General features: G+C 39.2%; 1 protein-coding gene across 1 annotated transcript in view; it reads right to left on the reverse strand.

Annotated features, from left to right (window-relative positions):
- GABRG3 (gamma-aminobutyric acid type A receptor subunit gamma3) overlaps positions 1–20426 on the reverse strand; it is a 469101-nt gene that overhangs the window by 375520 nt on the left and 73155 nt on the right. The window contains 1 exon segment of the mRNA XM_049705846.1: positions 14399–14466. Within this exon segment, the coding sequence (XP_049561803.1) occupies positions 14399–14466 (68 nt within the window).

Genomic DNA, 20426 nt, shown 5'->3' on the forward strand with positions numbered 1-20426 from the left:
GCAGCCCACCACTGCCAAGTTCCCGTGATCCAGGGACAAATTGCCCAGGAGAACACACGATGCACCTCAGTCCATTCCAACGTTACGCTGGCCTCTGCCACCACAGGCTCGCCTCACATTCCATACCCCTCCCTCCCCCGGGCCTGCTACTTTATCCCAGTCCTGGCTAAGTGAAGAACAGACACCTTCAGGCGACCTACACACAGAGGCGGGGCCAAATCCAAAGCTGAACCCCAGGAGCTGTGTGAAAAAAGAAGAGAAAGGGAAATCTCTCCCGGCTTTCTCAGGAGCAGTGGAATAAAACTCCACAATCAACTTCATATACGCTGCATCTCTGGAATACTTGAATAGACAAAGAATCATTCCAAAATTGAGGCAGTGGACTTTGGGAGCAACTGTAGAGTTGGGGTTTGCTTTCTGCATCTAATTTATTTCTGCTTTTATGTTTATATTAGTTGAGTATTTAGAGTTTATCACTGGTAGATTTGTTCATTGATTTGGTTGCTCTCTTCCTTCTTTTTATATATAAATATATATGTATATTAATTTCCTTTTTCTCTTTTTGTGAGTGTGTATGTGTTTGCTTCATTGTGTGATTTTGTCTGTATAGCTTTGCTTTTACCATTTATCCTAGGGTTCTGTCCTTTTTTTTTTTTCTTTTTTTTAGTTTTTAGTGCTTGTTATCACTGGTGGATTTGGTTTTAGGTTTGGTTGCTCTCTTCCTTCTTTCTTTCTTTCTTTTTTAAAATTTTTTATTACTTTTTAATTTTTTTATCTTTAATGATTTTTTAAAATCTCTTATTTTAATAACATTTATTTTATTTTATTATTTTTTTCTTCCTTTCTCTCTCTTTTTTTTTTGCGGTATGCAGGCCTCTCACTGTTGTGGCCTCTCCCGTTGCGGAGCACAGGCAGACGCGCAGGCTCAGCAGCCATGGCTCATGGGCCTAGCCACTCCACAGCATGTGGGATCTTCCCAGACCGGGGCACAAACCTGTGTCCCCTGCATCGGCAGGCGGATTCTAAACCACTGCACCACCAGGGAAGCCCTCTTTCTTTTTTCTCTCCCTTTTCTTCTGAGCCTTGTGGCTGAGAGGGTCTTTGCACTCCAGCTGGGCGTCAGGCCTGTGCCTCTGAGGTGGGAGAGCCGAGTTCAGGAAATTGGTCACCAGAGACCTCCTGGATCCATGTAATATCAAACAGCAAAAGCTCTCCAGACATCTCCATCTCAAGACCCAGCTCCACTCAATGACCAGCAAGCTACACTGCTGGACACTATAGGCCAAACAACTAGCAAGACAGGAACATAACCCCACCCATTAGAAGAGAGACTGCCTAAAATCATAGTAAGGTCACAGACGCCCCAAAACACACCACTGCCCACCAGAAAGACAAGATCCAGCCTCATCCACCAGAACACAGGCACCAGTCCCCTCCAGCAGGAAGCATAAACAACCCAATGAACCAACCTTAGCAACTGGGGGATGACCCCAAAAACAATGGGAACTACAAACCTGCAGCGGGTGAAACGGAGACCCCAAACACAGTAAGATAAGAAAAATGAGAAAACAGAGAAACTCACAGCAGATAAAGGAGCAAGGTAAAAACTCACCGGACAAAACAAATGAAGAAGAAATAGGCAGTCTACCTGAAAAAGAATTCAGAGTAATGATAGTAAAGATGATCCAAAATCTTGGAAATAGAATGGAGAAAATACAAGAAACATTTAAAAAGGACCTAAAAGAACTAAAGAGAAAACAATGATGAACAACACAATAAATGAAATTAAAAATTCTCTAGAAGGAATCAATACCAGAATAACTGAGGCAGAAGAATGGATAACTGACCTGGAAGATAATATAGTGGAAATAGCTATTGCAGAGCAGAATAAAGAAAAAAGAATGAAAAGAATTGAGGACAGTGTCAAGACCTCTGGGACAACATTAAACACACCAACATTCAATTATAGGGGTCCCCGAAGAAAAAGAGAAAAACAGGGACTGAGAAAATATGTGAAGAGATTATATTTGAAAACTTCCCTAACATGGGAAAGGAAATAGTCAATCAAGTCCAGGAAGTGAAGAGTGTCCCATACATGATAAATCCAAGGAGAAACACGCCAAGAAACATATTAAACAGACTATCAAAAATTAAATACAAAGAAAAAATATTAAAAGCAGCAAGGGAAAAACAATAAATAACATCCAAGGGAATCCCCATAAGGTTAAAAGCTGATCTTTCAGCAGAAACTCTGCAAGTCAGAAGGGAGTGGCAGGATACATTTAAAGTGATGAAAGGGAAAATCCTACAACCAAGATTACTCTACCCAGCAAGGATCTCATTCAGATTTGATGGAGAAATTAAAATCTTTACAGACAAGCAAATACTAAGAGAATTCAGCATCACCAAACCAGCTTTACAACAAAGGCTAAAAGAATTTCTCTAGGCACATAAAACAAGGAAAAGACCTACAATAAGAAACCCAAAACAATTAAGAATATGGTAATAGGAAGATAACATATCAATAACTACCTTAAATGTAAATGGATTAAATGTTCCAATCAAAAGACACAGACTGGCTGAATGGATACAAAAACAAGACCCGTATATATGCTGTCTACAAGAGACGCACTTCAGACCTAGGGACACATACAGACTGAAAGTGAGGGCATAGAAAAAGATATTCCATGCAAATGGAAATCAAAAGAAAGCTGGAGTAGCAATTCTTATATCAAACAAAATAGACTTTAAAATATAGACAATTAAAAGAGACAAAGAAAGACACTCCATAATGATCAAGGGATCAATCCAAGAAGAAGAAATAACAATAGTAAATATTTATGCACCCAACATAGGAGCACCTCAGCACATAAGGAAAGCACATATGCTAACAGCCATAAAAGGGGAAATTAACAGTAACACAATCATAGTAGGGGACTTTAACACCCCATTTTCACCAATGGACAGATCATCCAAAATGAAAATAAATAAGGAAACATAAGCTTTAAATGATACATTAAACAAGATGGACTTAATTGATATTTATAGGACATTCCATCCCAAAACAACAGAATACACTTTCTTCTCATGTGCTCATGGAACATTCTCCAGGATAGATCATACCTTGGGTCACAAATCAAGCCTCGGTGAATTTAAGAAATTTGAAATTGTATCAAGTAACTTTTCCGAACACAACACTATGAGACTAAATATCAATTACAGGATAAAAACTGTAAAAGATACAAACACATGGAGGCTAAACAATACACTACTAAATAAGCAAGAGATCACTGAATAAATTAAAGAGAAAATCAAAAAATACCTAGAATCAAATGACAATGAAAACACGATGACCCAAAACCTATGGCATGCAGCAAAAGTAGTTCTAAGATGGAAGTTTATAGCAATACAATCCTACCTTAAGAAACAAGAAACATCTCAAATAAACAACCTAAACTTACACCTAAAGCAAAAAGAGAAAGAAGAACAAAAAAATCCCAAAGTTTGTAGAAGGAAAGAAATCATAAAGATCAGATCAGAAATAAATGAAAAAGAAATGAAGGAAACAATAGCAAAGATCAATAACACTAAAAGCTGGTTCTCTGTGAAGATAAAGAAAATTGATAAACCATTATTCAGACTCATCAGAAAAAAAGAGAGAAGACTCAAATCAATAGAATTAGAAATTGAAAAGGAGAAGTAACAACTGACACTGCAGAAATACAAAGGATTGTGAGAGATTACTACAAGCAACTACATGCCAATAAAATGGACAACTTGGAAGAAATGGACAAATTCTTAGAAAAGCACAACCTTCCAAGACTGAGCCAGGAAGAAATAGAAAATATAAACAGACCCATCACAAGCACTGAAATTGAAACTATGATTAAAAATCTTCCAACAAACAAAAGCCCAGGGCCGGATGGCTTCACAGGTGAATTCTACCAAACATTTAGAGGTGAGCTAACATCTATCCTTCTGAAACTCTTCCAAAATATAGCAGAGGGAGGAACAATCTCTAACTCATTCTATGAGGCCAACACCAGCCTGATACCAAAACTAGACAAGGATGTCACAAAGAAAGAAAACTACAGGTCAATATCACTGATGAACATAGATGCTAAAATCCTCAAAAAATACTAGCAAACAGAATCCAACAGCACATTAAAAGGATCATACACCACGATCAAGTGGGATTTATCCCAGGAATGCAAGGATTCTTCAATATATGCAAATCAATCAATGTGATAAGCCATATTAACAACTTGAAGGAGAAAAACCATATGATCATCTCAGTAGATGCAGAAAAAGCTTTTGACACAATTCAACACCGATTTATGATAAAAACCCTCCAGAAAGTAGGTACAGAGGGAACTTACCTCAACATGATAAAGGCCATATATGACAAACCCACAGCCAACATTGTTCTTAATCGTAAAAAACTGACACCATTTCCTCTAAGATCAGGAAGAAGAGAAGGCTGTCCACTCTCACCACATTATTCAACATAGTTTTGGAAGTGTTAGCCACAGCAATCAGAGAAGAAAAAGAAATAAAGGAATCCAAATAGGAAAAGAAAAAGTAAAGCTGTCACTGTTTGCAGATGACATGATACTATACATAGAGAATCCTAAAGATACTACAAGAACACTACTAGAGATAATCAATGAATTTGGTAAAGCAACAGGATAGAAAATAAATGCACAGGAATCTCTTGCATTCCTATACACTAATGATGAAAAATCTGAAAGAGAAACTAAGGAAACACTCCCATTTACCACTGCAACAAAAAGAATAAAATACCTAGGAATAAACCTACCTAAGGAGATAAAAGACCTATATGCAGAAAACTATAAGTCACTGATGAAAGACATTAAAGATGATACAAACAGATGGAGAGATATACCATGTTCTTGGATTGGAAGAATCAACATTGTGATAATGACTGTACGACGCAAAGCAATCTATAGATTCAGTGCAATCCCTATCAAACTACCAATGGCATTTTTCACAGAACTAGAACAAAAATTTCACAGTTTGTATGGAAACACAAAAGGCCCCTTATAGCCAAAGCAATCTTGAGAAAGAAAAACGGAGCTGGAGGAATCAGGCTCCCTCACTTCAGACTATACTACAAAGCTAAAGTAATCAAGACAGTATGGTACTGGCACAAAAACAGAAATATAGATCAAGGGAACAGGATAGAAAACCCAGAGATAAACCCACACACATATGGTCACCTTATTTTTGATAAAGGAGGCAAGAATATACAATGGAGAAAAGACAGCCTCTTCAATATGTGGTGCTGGGAAAACTGGACAGCCACATGTAAAAGAATGAAATTAGAACACTTCCTAACACCACACACAAAAATAAACTCAAAATGGATTAAAGACATAAGTGTAAGGCCAGACAGTATAAAACTCTTAGAGGAAAACACAGGCAGAACACTCCATGACATAAATCACAGCAAGATCCTTTTTGATCCACCTCCTAGAGAAATGGAAATAAAACACAAATAAACAAATGGGACCTCATGAAACTGCAAAGCTTTTGCACAGCAAAGGATACCATAAACAAGACAAAAAGACAACCCTCAGAATGGGAGAAAATATTTGCAAATGAAGCAACTGACAAAGGATTAATATCCAATATTTACAAGCAGCTCATGCAGCTCAATATTGAAAGAAAAAAACCACAAAGCAATCCAAAAATGGGAAATAGACCTAAATAGACATTTCTCTGAAGAAGGTATAGATTGTCAACAAACACATCAAAGGATGCTGAACATCACTAATCATTAGAGAAATGCAAATCAAAACTACAATGAGGTATCATCTCACACCAGTCAGAATGGCCATCATCAAAAAACCTACAAACAATAAATGCTGGAGAGGGTGTGGAGAAAAGGGAACACTCTTGCACTGTTGGTGGGAATGTAAATTGATACAGCCACTATGGAGAACAGTATGGAGGTTCCTGAAAAAACTACAAATAGAACTACCACATGACCCAGCAATCCCACTACTGGGCATATACCCTGAGAAAACCATAATTCAAAAAGAGTCGTGTAACACAATGTTCATTGCAGCTTTATTTACAATAGCCAGGACATGGAAGCAACCTCAGTGTCCATTCACAGAGGAATGGATAAAGAAGATGTGGCACATATATACAATGGAATATTACTAGCCATAGAAAGAAACAAAATTGAGTTATTTGTAGTGAGGTGGATGGACCTAGAGTCTGTCATACAGAGTGAAGTAAGTCAGAAAGAGAAAAACAAATACCATATGCTATCACACATATATGGAATCTTAGAAAAATGGTTCTGATGAACATTGAGGCAGGACAGGAATAAAGACGCAGATGTAGAGAATGGACTTGAGGACATGGGGAGGAGGAAAGGTAAGCTGGGATGAAGTGAGAGAGTGGCATGGACATATATACACTACCAAATGTAAAATACATAGCTCATGGGAAGCAGCCGCATAGCACAGGGTGATCAGCTCAGTGCTTTGTGACCACCTAGAGTGGTGGGATAGGGAGGGTGGGAAGGAGACTGAAGAGAGAGGGCATATGGGGATATATGTTTATGTATAGCAGATTCACTTTGTTATAAAGCAGAAACTAACACACCATTTTAAAGCAATTATACTCCAATAAAGATGTTAAAAAAATAAAATAAATGGTAGAACTATAAATTAATTAATTAAATGCACTGGTTTTATCTAAGACATGCCCATTAGCATAGCTCCCACTGATTTCCTTTAAAGTGTGTGTGTTGGTTCTATCATCTTTCCAGACGCACAGACTTTGAGATACGATCTGAGGGTCCTACACCTAAGCTCTATTAGCCATAAACTTGGCTGATGATATCAACAGGCTCCACAGGTTTGTCAGGATTAAATTTTGCAGCAGTGTAATAGCTAATACAATTAGAGCAAGGTAAGTGGATCTATTCACTGATCAAAATGTAACCTAAAGACATGGGAAGTGTATGGGTATGCAGGATGTGCACACTCACACACAGAGATGCACGATGGGTACATAAGAGGAGAGGCAGAGGCTGAAAATGATTTTTATTCATTCATTCGACAAACACTCATCAGGGCCTCTCAACTGAGTCCCAGGGGACCAAAAAGAGATGTGGGTGCTGGCCTCAAGGGTTCACAGTCAAATGGGTACCTGCTACAGACTGAGGCTCACTGGATCTCTGGTTTAAAAAGACTTCACTAGTTTTTAAAGCCTTTAAATGCCATCTTCTTTCTCATTCTTGGAGATTTTTTTTAAGTTCCAGAAATCTTTCCCATTTATGCCATGTGGCTCTTCCAATATTCTATTGATTTATTTAATAATATGTAAATTTTAGATACCATCATTATTTCTACTGCTGTTACCCTGGAAAGGGCTTTATGTCTAGTGAAGAACCAAATGTCAAACACACACACTTTATAAATATATATAAATATAAATATTGTTTTTCATTTCTTAAAAGGATATTAAAACTACATACAAGACCATCCTCTTAAAAAACCAACAACAAACAGACCATGGCTCTGTTCCTCTAAAGCTAATGCTGCCAGAAGAAATACATCATTAATTTCCCTCAAAGAGTCATCATTTATATGAAAACCTGGACAGAATGGACTTCAGAAAGCCCTCCCTTCTCACTAATCTGAAGACATCTGGGAAGGTTACTGAAGCAAGAAGAAAATCGCACAGTAAAGTTTCATAGGGCTTAACTCTTGGCTCCAAATTATTTCCTTGCCAACTATTAGAAATCAAACTTATTCCACCTAAACTTAAAATTTTAAATCAAAGGTGTGTGGCTATGATGGGAAAGCTTGCCCTAGATCAACACTCTCACTAAGAACAAATAGAAAACCTGGATAAAATACACATTTAAAAACTGATTTAAGAGGCCCAACACCAAGAAGGCAGGGTCAGCAGGTAGACTGCACTTCAAGGCACATGCCCTCTCTCCCCAGAACTTACCTCCTGTTGGCCTCCATGTGCAGGAGCTGGTGGGGAGTGGCTGCTAGGAGTGAGGGACCCAGCAGAGCCGAGGCATAAACAGAGTCTGGGTTAGCCAAGGAGCCCTACCAGGAGGGGTGAGGCTTTAGAGAGACGGAATGACGAGGAAATGAGCCAAACAGCACACGGTGTTTCCCTCAACACGTTTACAGACTAATCTGCACAGGTGATAAAGCAGTCATAAAAATGGCTTAAAAAGAGCAGAATTTTCAGCCATTTTATGCTGTCCGAAATATAAAAATTAGAGTTTTGGACCACTTTGGAGTTGCCTTGGGAAGCATCTCAAGCCCTCAGGTGGGACTCCTGCGGAGCTATTCCCAAGACTGCGGCGGTGGGGACCACAGCCCAGCTGAGCCTCAGCAAGACAGCAGAGCAGCCCCTACACCAGCTCTGACCTCCAGACACGAGAGGGAACATTGCGTGAAGTCTCAACAACTTTCGCACATAATCAAAATTACCAGGCAGACCACTACAGAGCCCACGCGCCCTGGAGCCTGTGTGCCACAACTAGAGTGAGAAAACTCGCACGCCACAACAAGAGAGAAGCCCGCACACCACGATGAGGAGACCACATGCCACAACGAAGATCCTGCATGCTGCAATTAAGAACCGATGCAGACAAAAAAAAACACATGTGACCAAATAGTTCTAAAAAAAAAAAAAAAAATTACCAGGCAGACCAAAACATGGGGCCAAGCAACAAAGGAGACAACAGAAATGATACCACAGATGGCCAGATACTGCAGCTATCAGCCTAGAAATGAATGATTAACGTGTTCAAAACAAAGACTGCAAGATGGAGAATTTCACCAGAGACACTACATCTATTAGAAACTGTCAAATTAAAATTGTAGAAATGAAAACTACATTAACTGAAATGAAGAATTCAGCAGATGGCTGGGACTTCCCAGGTGGTCCAGTGGCTAAGACTCTGCACTGCCAATGCAGAGGCCTGGGTTCAATCGCTGGTCAAGGAACTAGATCTCATATGCTGCAACTAAAAAGATCCCGCATGCCACAACTAAAAAAAGATCCCGCATGCCTCAACTAAGACCCAGCACAGCCAAATAAATAAATAAATAAATTTAAAAATAAATAAAATGAATATTTTTTTTTTAAAAAAAGAATTCAACAGATGGCTTTAACAGATAACAGACACATGAGCAGCAACTTAGGATGCTACAAAGTAGACTGGAATGTTTCCACTGATTGAAGCATGGAGAGCAAAGGGATGTAAATAAAACCACAAGCATAAGGGACAAATGGGACTTGGGAGAACTGTTTAACATTCACAGGACTGGAGTCCTAGGATATGAAAAGAGAGAGAAAATGGTGCAGAGCAATATTTAAAGAAATAATGGCCAACATTATTGCTAAACTGATGAAGTATATCAAACTGTAGATGCAAAAACTGTGATGAATCTTAAGCAGCATAGATGCAAAGAAGACTAAAACAAGGGTGGCACCGTGGTGCTCCAGCCTTCACTTCTTTTGGACTTTCCTGAGCTTAGGTGCCTTCAGAAAAGTTTTACAAAGCAATGGACATCCTCCAGTGGTTAACAGATTTCTTGGAATGGAATTTACTTTCTTCCCTCCTGACCTTGTGTGATTCCACATGGTCGTTGACTTCATGTCTCAAAACTGCAGCCAAAAGTGAGAGGAGCAGGGATGAGGTTCACAGATGTCACAGCGAGTTTCACGGGCCCCCATGTACCCCCATGCCCCTCCTGGCTGCATGCCATACTACAAGTTTTATACTTTTGGCTATGGATCATATAATGAAGCATATACTAATGATTTTTAACCCGTCTCTATGATCTACACAGCCGCCCCTTTAATTTCTGGGTGACACACCGTCACAAACAGCTGTTACAGTCACATCGTGTTGACTCAATCACTGCAAGTCTTAGATATCCTCAGGTGACTTATACCAGTTCTTTTAAAAACAAAGGGAAAGAAGCCAGTCTTAGAAGGCTACATACTGAGGATTCCAAATATGACTTTCTAGAAAAGACAAAACTATGAAGACAGTGAAAAGATCAGTGGTTGCCAGGGCTTGGAGGGTATGGATGAAGAGGTAAAGCACAGAGGATTTTTAGGGCAGTGAAAATACTCTGTATGATAAAATAATGGTGAGTACATTATACATGTCATAATATATTTGTGAAAACCCATAGAATGTACAACACCAAAAGTAAACCCTAATGTAAACTATAAACTTCAGCTAATAATAATGTGCCAATATTCATTCATCACTCATAACGAATGTACCACACTAATGCAAGATGTTAATAATACGAGAAGAGAGAGAGAGAGAGAGAGAGAGAGAGAGAGAGTGTGTGTGTGTGTGTTTAGAGGTATATGATAACTGTGATTTCTAGTCACTTTTTCTGTAAATTTAAAATTATGCTATATGAAATAAGTCAGAAAGAGTAAGACAAATACTGTATGATCTTACTTACATGTAGAATCTTAAAAACCAGAACTCACAGGAACAGAGTAGATTGCTGGTTTCCAGGGAGGAGGGGGCGGGGGTACTTATGCATAACTTTTAGTCAAAGGGTACAAATTTCTAGTATTAAGATAAATAAGTTCCAGGGATATAATGTACAGCATGGTGACTATAGTTAACAATACAGTATTATATACTTGATAGTTGCTAAGTGAGTAGGTCTTAAAAGTTCTCAACACCCACACAAAAAAGGACTATGTAGGGCGACGAAAGTGTTAACTAACCCTATTGTTTTAATCATTTCGCAGTATACTGGATATATATATCCAAACACCTTAAACTTACATAATGTTATATGCCAACTGTATCTCAACAAAGCTGGGAATTTTTTTTTAACTGCTCTAAAAAATAAAGTTTATTAATTTTTTTTTAATAAAAGGAAAACGATCCTAGCATTAGACTCACCCTTGAGCCCTTTTCATCTCAAGTTCCAAGTCAGAACTATAGCTCTCTAGGTGCTGCTGCTGCACGTTCCTGATGACCACAGAAACGCAGTGGGCTAGAGTCAGAATCACTGCTCTGGGGTCTCCATCCCCATCAGCTCCAGCTCACTCCTCACAAATAAGTGGGAAAGGCAGTATCTTCTCTACCATGATCTCATGAAGATTAAATGAGACAGACTGATAGCAGAGAATAGGTATCAAAGCATTAGTTTTCTTTGTTCCATTAGTAAAAGGTTTCTTACAGTGAATATTCTCAAAAATAAACTCTCAAGCTCCCTTGTATGCAGCTTCCATACAAGGCCTGAAACAAATGATGGGTAATTTCTGTGAGGAACTGTGCACATTTAGATATGTTATAATGACAAAGCCAGAGTATGTGATTGAGGCTTTGTAGAAAAAGATTCTCTTCAACCCATCTGAACCATTTCTAATCTCCTCTATAACTAGAAAAAGCATAAACAACTCCAAGAGAGACAAGACAATGAAAATCAATCTGTTAAACAAGAGATCGAAATGCAACTTCATTTTATTTTGCAGGGAGAATGTCTGAAACTGAAACTTCAGTATGAATAATCTCAATAAAAGAAGCAGAAAAGTGGGAGGGAGGAGACGAGGGGGAGGAGGAAATTGTGGTTTTCTCTCTCCTTGATTGTTAAATGAATATTTAGGGGGGAAAAGCCATAACTTTATCAGGCTTTAGCTTATCATCAAAACCGCAATAAAAATTTACATCCTTAAATCATGTACACATCTCTAAATTGTGCCTTTCTCCCATAATATGATTTTTAATTTGATTGTTTTAGTCCCTCTCATATTTTTTTATTATTATTGCTGACTCAATCCCCAATTCCCTCTTAAACACTCAGTTCTCTACTTTTGAACTGCTTTTCTTTTTCACGCGGTCCACTTTAGACTACTTTACAATTCTTTTGAAACTGTGTCATTTAGTTTCATAGAAATAGTGGGTATGTGTGATGTACTCAGCAATGGGAGAAGAAGCCCTTTATCATTCTGACTTCCAAGCAAAGTGCTAGGAACACAAAGGCTGGAACTACTCTTCCTTTAGGAAGCAGACGCAGAGAGAATTTTTAGGGCAGTGGAACTACTCTGTATGATTCTGTAATGGTTGAAACACGTCGTTACATATTTGTCCAAATCCACAGATGTACAACACCAAGAGTGAATCCTAGTGCAAACTGTGGACTTTGGGTGACGATGACATGTCAACATGGGTTCACTGACTATAACAAATGTCCCCCACTGGAGGCGGTGTTCATAGTGGGGGAGGCCATGCATGAGTCGGGGCATGGAGTATATGAGGAATCTCTGTACCTTCCTGTGAACCTAAAAAAAATGTTTTTACAAATAAAAATTTAAATTAAAAAAAAAGCAACTCGGAAGCCCCTGACACCCTGAGGCCTCTGAAACCTCTCTCAGGAGTGCTGCACATTCCCTCCTCCGGGAACATGAATCTACCTTTGCTCTGGCTCTCTGGGCACGATGATGGTTTATTTATGAATCTGGATTTGAACTAATCTCTCGTGAAGTCAGACGTGCACATACTCAGATGGAAGGGTCTGCACACTCCCCAGAGCAGGGTCTGTCTGGGGCAGAGCTGAGGGTGAAGCTGACTCTTCACCACACATGGCCTCAGAGCCTCAGTCTCTGCAGGTCCACAGCCCACACACCCACATGGCCTTCAAACAGCACATCAATCCCTCAGTCCCCAGTCGTGTCACATACCTGCCGTCCTGCCTTTTACTGAGGACCTTCCTACCTGTCCCACCTGGCAGACCCCTGCCTATCGGCCTCATCCCAGACTGAGAAGATGTCATCAGATAAATCTATCCCAACTGCAGTGGGCTTTTCTGAGGGGGTGCCAGCCATTAGCAGAGTCCTTATCACACTGTGGGGACTGTTACTTACTTTTAGCCTCCTCTACAGCCTATGATTTTCATGCAGAAAAGTATATCAATTCCAACAGCAAAACTTAATCCTGGGCACAAAGGAGATCTCAAGGTTACAGGAGTTCATGATAATCCCTAGATATGCAGATACAAGCAACTGTTCCTAAAACAATTTTGTGACTGTGTATCTACGGAGGCACTTCTGTTTTATTGTTAGACATAAATCAGTGTCTGAATAAAGTGTGGTGGAACTAGTGTAAGAAAATAAAACTCCAAAATAAGAAACAAACTGAGAAATGACTACTCAGTGTGGTGAACTGAATAATTATTTATCAGGAAAAGGAAGTATTACAGTCACGGTCTACATTTCACAATCTGCAGCCCAGAGGTTGTGTGGGGTGAATCCTCTTTTATTCATTTCACCTCTTTGCTAGTGGCCCATCTCCAGTGTATGGATGACATAGGGGATTTTTTTTAAAGTGAGTGACCCATAAATTTTAGCCCCACATGGAACCTTTATACCATCAAGGAAAAGATGAACACTTTTAATATCTGGCAATGAAAAGAAAAGATTTTGCTATTAATTTTGGAAGAATTATTTCCATCCACAGAACTTTGCAATGAAAGGAAGGCTTCTTAAGTTGGCATTTTGCAAACCCCCCTCAGCCTCAAGCATCCCCCAAATCCAGGAGCCGTTTTGCAGCGGGGAAGCACAAAGAAGGCCCCAGCATTAGGGGTTCCTGTGTCACTGGGCCCACAAAGCAAGTGCCTGCTCCTGAAATCCTCCACATTCTGCTCAGGGAGGCCCACCCCAGCCTGAGGCGCCTGTGAGAAGACCCTGACACTGGTGGATGCCAACATACCAGCACTTTCCTAAGAGCTAAGCACTTTGTACAGGGAAGGCCTTCTTCTACACTAGAAATAGTTACTACTGGAGCTCACTTTGCTTGTAAGTCTGTGAAAATACCTTCCTCTATTAGGAAAAATCACACATATACTTGATCCCATACTTTCTCCCCTGTTTTAAAAAAAAGGCAGGATATTTACCCTCAGGGAGACAGAAGTATCAACTAGGTAATCTCAGATCCTTTCCTGAGAAATGTTGAAAGGCAGGTCTTTTGGATCTTGAAAAATGAACTAAAGTAAAAAGGCTGTCATTTATATTCATCCCTAGTATAAATGAGGTCAGACATAGCCATTGACTGCACAACTGAAAATAACATGATCTGGAAATCTACACACAGTAAACACACTTGTGGACAAGATGGGGATGAGATACTTTTTAATCATTAGAGCAATATCTCACTGCTGGTGTCACAATCTCTACTCCTTGAGTTTTACCATTTTCAGTGTTTAAACTTCCAATAAATACTACATATTTAAGAAGTCAATTGTGAGTTTAAACTTGCATGATAAATCTCGAGCAGAAACCCACAACGAGAATGTAGGCAAGAACTGATGCAAAGACTGTGAGATCAGAAAAGAAAATAGCTTCTTACCATGTTTATTGATGACACAGGACCAATGCTGTTAACATAGATGTCAACATCAATTACGGTGGGTTTTACTGTGGAGAAAACAAATGTGTGTTAATACACTGTGCCAGAGAGACTGAGGAAAGTGCTACTAAACTTCCTCTGAGTCACACACTAACAGCTCAACGGCATGTGGGAAAGGGGTGTATTTTTCTTTGGGACTTGCCAGGTAGTTACAATTCTCAAAGGATTAAAGATTCTTACTCATATTTAATAAATTCTTAAAAAACAGGATATTTATACACTGCAAGTTGCCAGTGATAGATGACCATAAAGATACTCTATAACATTTGTTTAGCTGATTATATGGCAGAGAAAACATAAAATGATAAAATATAAGACACGACATAAGAAATTTAATGTCAAAGTTATGCTAAGAAATCGAACCCAAGTAATGAGTAATATCAGGGACAATTCAAGTTATTTATCCATTACCTGGTTGCAACTCAAAGCAAAGATCTGGAGAGTACATACACCAAAGGAGATTAAGAAATACTGATTATTGGTGTCATTATTACCTAAGAAACACACACACACATCTCACAGACTTCAAATCATACAACTCATAAAATAATAATACTTTATGGGCTTCCCTGGTGGCGCAGTGGTTGAGAATCTGCCTGCTAATGCAGGGGACACGGGTTCAAGCCCTGGTCTGGGAGGATCCCATATGCCGCGGAGCAACTAGGCCCGTGAGCCACAACTACTGAGCCTGTGCGTCTGGAGCCTGTGCTCCGCAACAAGAGAGGCCGCGATAGTGAGAGGCCCGCCCACCACGATGAAGAGTGGCCCTCGCTTGCCACAACTAGAGAAAGCCCTCGCACAGAAACGAAGACGCAACACAGCAAAAATAAAATAAATTAATTAATAAACTCCTACCCCCAACATCTTCTTTAAAAAAAAAAAAATAACACTTTAGTAAGTCAAGAAATTACCGTTCCAACTATAAGGGAGTAAAATTCATATAACAAGAAACTGTAATATCTAACATCGTGCATCAGAGGTAAAATTTGCTCATTTAACCTTAAAGAAAATCATTTTCGCTTTCCTTGGCAGAAATGGAACTTGGGAGACCAGTAATGAGATTCCTGAGACAGCCACCTCTGAGTCAGGGATCCGTGCCAGTGAAAAGGAGGCGTCTCTCTTTCCCCAGCACTCAGCAACTGATAAAGGGGAGAAGAACACCAATTTCAGAATATTTCTGCCCCAGGGGAACATGAACAAGACTCCTGAACCTTTGCATGTAAACACAGAGTGTTTCTATGGAAACAAGGGTGTTCGCATCTGCAATTATTTCGAGCTTCCACCAGTTTTGCTAACTAATCATTCACAAATGGACTTCTGCACTCTATTTCTGGAACTATGAGTGGCACCTGTAAGCTCACAGTCTGTTGTTCAATTATGTAACCAGCAGTCTGCAGCCTGAGCCATGTTGTCCGGACCTCCAAGAAAATGAAAATAATGACAATGAACTGGAGCCAACTACTCTGACATCTGTCAGCGCAACCAAGCCACGTTAGCTTGAAAGAGCTGTTGGCATTTTGGAAAACACCGCAATACAATTCTAAGTACTATGTATCTAGTGCTTAAATTTCATAAAAGGACTATTCTTCATTTTAGGCTGAGCTTTGCTAACTACTCTGAACAGTAAGTAGCATCTTTCTTCAACTTAATTGAAGAACACAGCAAGTGTTCTGTCTCCAAACGCTGTGCTGCATAACCTTGGTAATGTTATACAAAGCCTGTGTTAAGTCAATCAGTTGAGGACCTGCTTTTTGCAAGAGATTTTTCTGGTTGTTTCATGGTATTTATTAGACTTTAGGCTTCAAGGGTTTTTAATCTCATTAAATAAAAAGGACCTACAGATGTAAAGCCTTAAAAGCTTGAAGTGGGAAGTGTCAAATGAGTATTAAGTGCAATAGTATAATAAAGGTTTTAAGAGAAGAGTTTGGAAAACACAAACACACACACACACACACACACACACACACAAAACTTGGGGGAAATAAACTGTTTTAAGTAAATTCTCATTTAAGCAGCACCATGCTAAAGTAAAAAGAGCCTTTAGGAAAGTGGCTCTGACAGTGGTACCCAGGAAAGAGACTGGCCACAGGAGACTCAAGGTTTACAGTTCAAAGATTACAGATTAAGCCCAGACAAATGATCTTCAATAAGGATGCCAGGACCATTCAATGGGGAAAAAGTATTTTCAACAAATGGTGTTATGTAAACTGGATACCCACAAGCAAAAAACTGAAGTTGAATCCTTACACAATATACAAAAATTAACTCAAAATGGATCAGAAGCCTAAAGGTAAGATTTGAAACTACAAAACTCTTAGAAGAAAACATAGGAGAAAAGCTTCATGACACTGGGTTTGGAAATGATTTCTCGTATATGACACCAAAAGCACAGGCAATAAAAGAAAAAAGTAAATAAACTGGACTACATCAAAATTAAAAACTTCTGTGCATCAAAGGACACAGTTAACACAGTGGAAAGGCAACCCACATTATGGGAGAAAACATCGGTAAATCATATGTCTGATAAGTGGTTAATATCCAAAAAATAAAAAGAACTCCCACAACTCAACAACAGATAAGCAAAACAACCTGATTTAAAAATGGGTAAAGGACTTAGACATTTCTCTAAAGAGACATACAAATGACCAATAAGTACATGAAACGACATTTAACATTATTAGTCATTAGGGGAATGCAAATCAAAACCACTTCACATCCATTATGACGGTTACTATTAAAAAAAAACAGAAAAAAAACAAGTGTTGGCAATGACATGGAGAAAATGAAAACCTTGTACACTGCTGGTGGGAATGTAAAATAATGCAGGCAATATGGAAAACAGTATGGTGGTTCCTCAAAAAAACAAAAAATAGAACTACCCTATAACCCAGCAATTCCACTTCTGGTTATATACCCAAAAGAATTAAAATCAGGGACTCAAACATACATTTGTGCACACATGTTCACAGCAGCATCATTCACAACAGCCAAAAGGAGGAAGCAAGCCAAGTGCACATGGTGGGATAAATGGGTAAACCAAACATAGTATATACATATGGAATATTACTCAGCCTTTTTGTATTTGTTTATGTGATGGTCAGTCAGGTGCAGCCACAAGAGGAGAGGCTCAGGAAAACAAAATTGATTTATTCACAGGTCCTAAAGACAGGAGGTATGGCACGCTTTGCCCAACTACATGGGAAAGACATAAGGGTGGTCAGGAGGCAGAAGACAGGGCAAGGGAGGGGGTGCTTAGGCCATGATCTGAATTGGGGTCTCTGAAGGAAAGGCAGAGCAGGGAAGGGTAAACAGCTCTGGTTGGCTAGTTTGGCTAGCTTGAATAATTCCTGTGGGCTTTCAGCTATACAGGTGGTCTCCAGTGGCCTGGTACCAGGCCCTGGGATGATTAAAACAGAAGAGTATTGCCTGCTGGGGTGTAAGGGCTGTATAGAGGAGATATGACTTTGGATTGAATAGTCTGTATGTTCAAAGGCTTGCTCCAGGCTGGGCTCCTTGCCATCTCTAAGAATTGGCTAACCCTAGAAGAGGCAGTTTCTGCCCAATCGGGAAGGGTTTTTAAGATATCAAAACATCATAATATACAGAAAAATTTAAATATATACAGAAACCCCCTCATGGTAAAAAGTAAATAAATTATATTTTAATGGAAAAAATTCTTGATGTCAATATCTTTGGGGCTAGACATTCAAAACCACATTTAACATAGTACAACATTCCTTTTAAACTTCAGCCCCTCTTGTGAAAAAAAGCCCAATTTTTATTTCCAAAATGCCCAACAAGTTACATGGTAAGGGGCCCCATTTGGGTGTCATAAAGGGGTACTTCCTAGCACATGTCTAAAATGCCAACCCTGAATAAAACAGGTACTAAAAACATTTCTTATAAGTTTGATTAGGTCCTCTTTGTTTATTTTTGCTTTTACTTCTTTTGCTTTGAGAGACTGACCAAAGAAAACATTGGTTTGATTCATGTCAGAGAATGTTTTGTGGTGTTATGTCTTACACTTAAGCCTTTAAACCATTTTGAGTTTATTTTTGTGTATGGTGTGAGGGTGTGTTCTAACTTCATTGATTTACATGTGTCCAGCTTTCCCAACACCACTTGCCGAAGAGACTGTCTTTTCTCCATTGTATATTCTTGCCTCCTTTGTTGAAGATTAATTGACCAAGGTGTGTGGGTTTATTTCTGAGCTCTCTGTTCGATTCCATTGATCCATATGTCTGTTTTTGTGACAATACCACATTGTTTTGATTACTGTAGCTTTGTAGTATAGTCTGAAGTCTGGGAGGGTTATGCCACCAGCATTGTTCTTTCTCTTCAGAATTGCTTTGGCAATTCTGGGTCTTTTGTGGCTCCATATAATTTTTTAAATATAAATTTATTTTTGGCTGTGTTGGGTCTTCGTTTCTGTGCAAGGGCTTTCTCTAGTTGCGGCGAGCAGGGGCCACTCTTCATCACGGTGCGCAGGCCTCTCACTATCATGGCCTTCTCTTGTTGTAGAGCACAGGCTCCAGACGTGCAGGCTCAGTAGCTGTGGCACACGGGCTTAGTTGCTCTGCGGCATGTGGGATCTTCCCAGACCAGGGCTCGAACCCATGTTCCCTGCATTGGCAGGCAGATTCTCAACCACTACACCACCAGGGAAGCCCCCTCCATATAAATTTTAGGATTTTATTTGTTCTAGTTCTGTGAAAAATGTCATAGATAATTTGATAAGGATTGCACTAAATCTGTAGATTGCTTTGTGCAGTATGGTCATTTTAACAATATTAGTTCTTCCAATCCAAGAGCATGGGATATCTTTCCATTTCCTTGAATCATCTTTGATTTCCTTTATTAATGTTTCATAGTTTAGAGTGTATAGGTCTTTCACCTCCTTGATTAGGTTTATTCTATGTATTTTATCTTTTTTGATGCAATTTTAAACAGAATTATTTTTTTACTTTCTCTTTCTGATATTTTGTTGTAAAAGAAATGCAACAGGTTTCTGTATGTTAATCTTGTATCCTGCTACCTTGCTGAATTCACTTATCAGATCCAGTAGTTCTTGTGTGGAGACTTTAAGGTTTTCTATATATTGTATCATGTACTCTATATGTAGAAAATTATGGTTTTGAGTTATTATAGTTACTTGGACTTTACATGTTAAATTTTCACACGAGATTAAATACTGCAACAGGAGGAATAATTTTTTAAGGTTCCCTGGAACCTGATGGTGACTACAGGCTGACTCAAGTGGTCAAATAGGCAAAGAGCTGATAAGAGATTGTCCAAGACAAGGGTACTCCTGAAAATAGGCATCTGTTACAACAGAAATTATACTAACTCCCTGAGAGAAGAAAAGACTGAAGGTGACATTAGGAGAACAAATGAAACCATTTCTATTCACTCATAAGTAAGCAAGAAATAGACAATGACAGACACACAGATTAGAATAAATGGAATATAGGGCTGGTAAGTGTTGACAGGGACAGAACTGTGGAGTGGAGTGACTGTAGTTGTCCACAGAAGGAAGTCCTAACAAGCTACCCCAGACTGGCAGCAGTAGGAATGAGGAATGGAGACCCCAAAGAATGCTGAGTAGATGTGCTACGTGGGCAACAGCAAAGGGAGCATGTCGCCTGGCTGCTGGGCCGCAAAAAGTGGCTCTGTCCTCACCAGTTCTGTAATATTGAAAAGTTTTTTAACATCTCTGTGCCTTAGTCCCCCTACGTCTAAGATGAGCTCATAACAGAACTTAATTCATGATGGGGGCTGAGAGGGGTTATTTGGACTGTTGTGAAGTAAATAGTAGGTACTCAGTAACGTTTTTTGCTATGGCTTCTGAGGCCCCTAGAATTAGACACAGAAAAGAATGCCAAAATCTTGCATTTGTCATTCTTTCGAATAATATTTATGCCTAAAAGTCACCCTGGTCACTTAAAGTTTTATTTTTTCATGAAAAGTT

Source organism: Orcinus orca, chromosome 2 (assembly GCF_937001465.1).
Source record: "Orcinus orca chromosome 2, mOrcOrc1.1, whole genome shotgun sequence".
NCBI lineage: Eukaryota > Metazoa > Chordata > Mammalia > Artiodactyla > Delphinidae > Orcinus > Orcinus orca.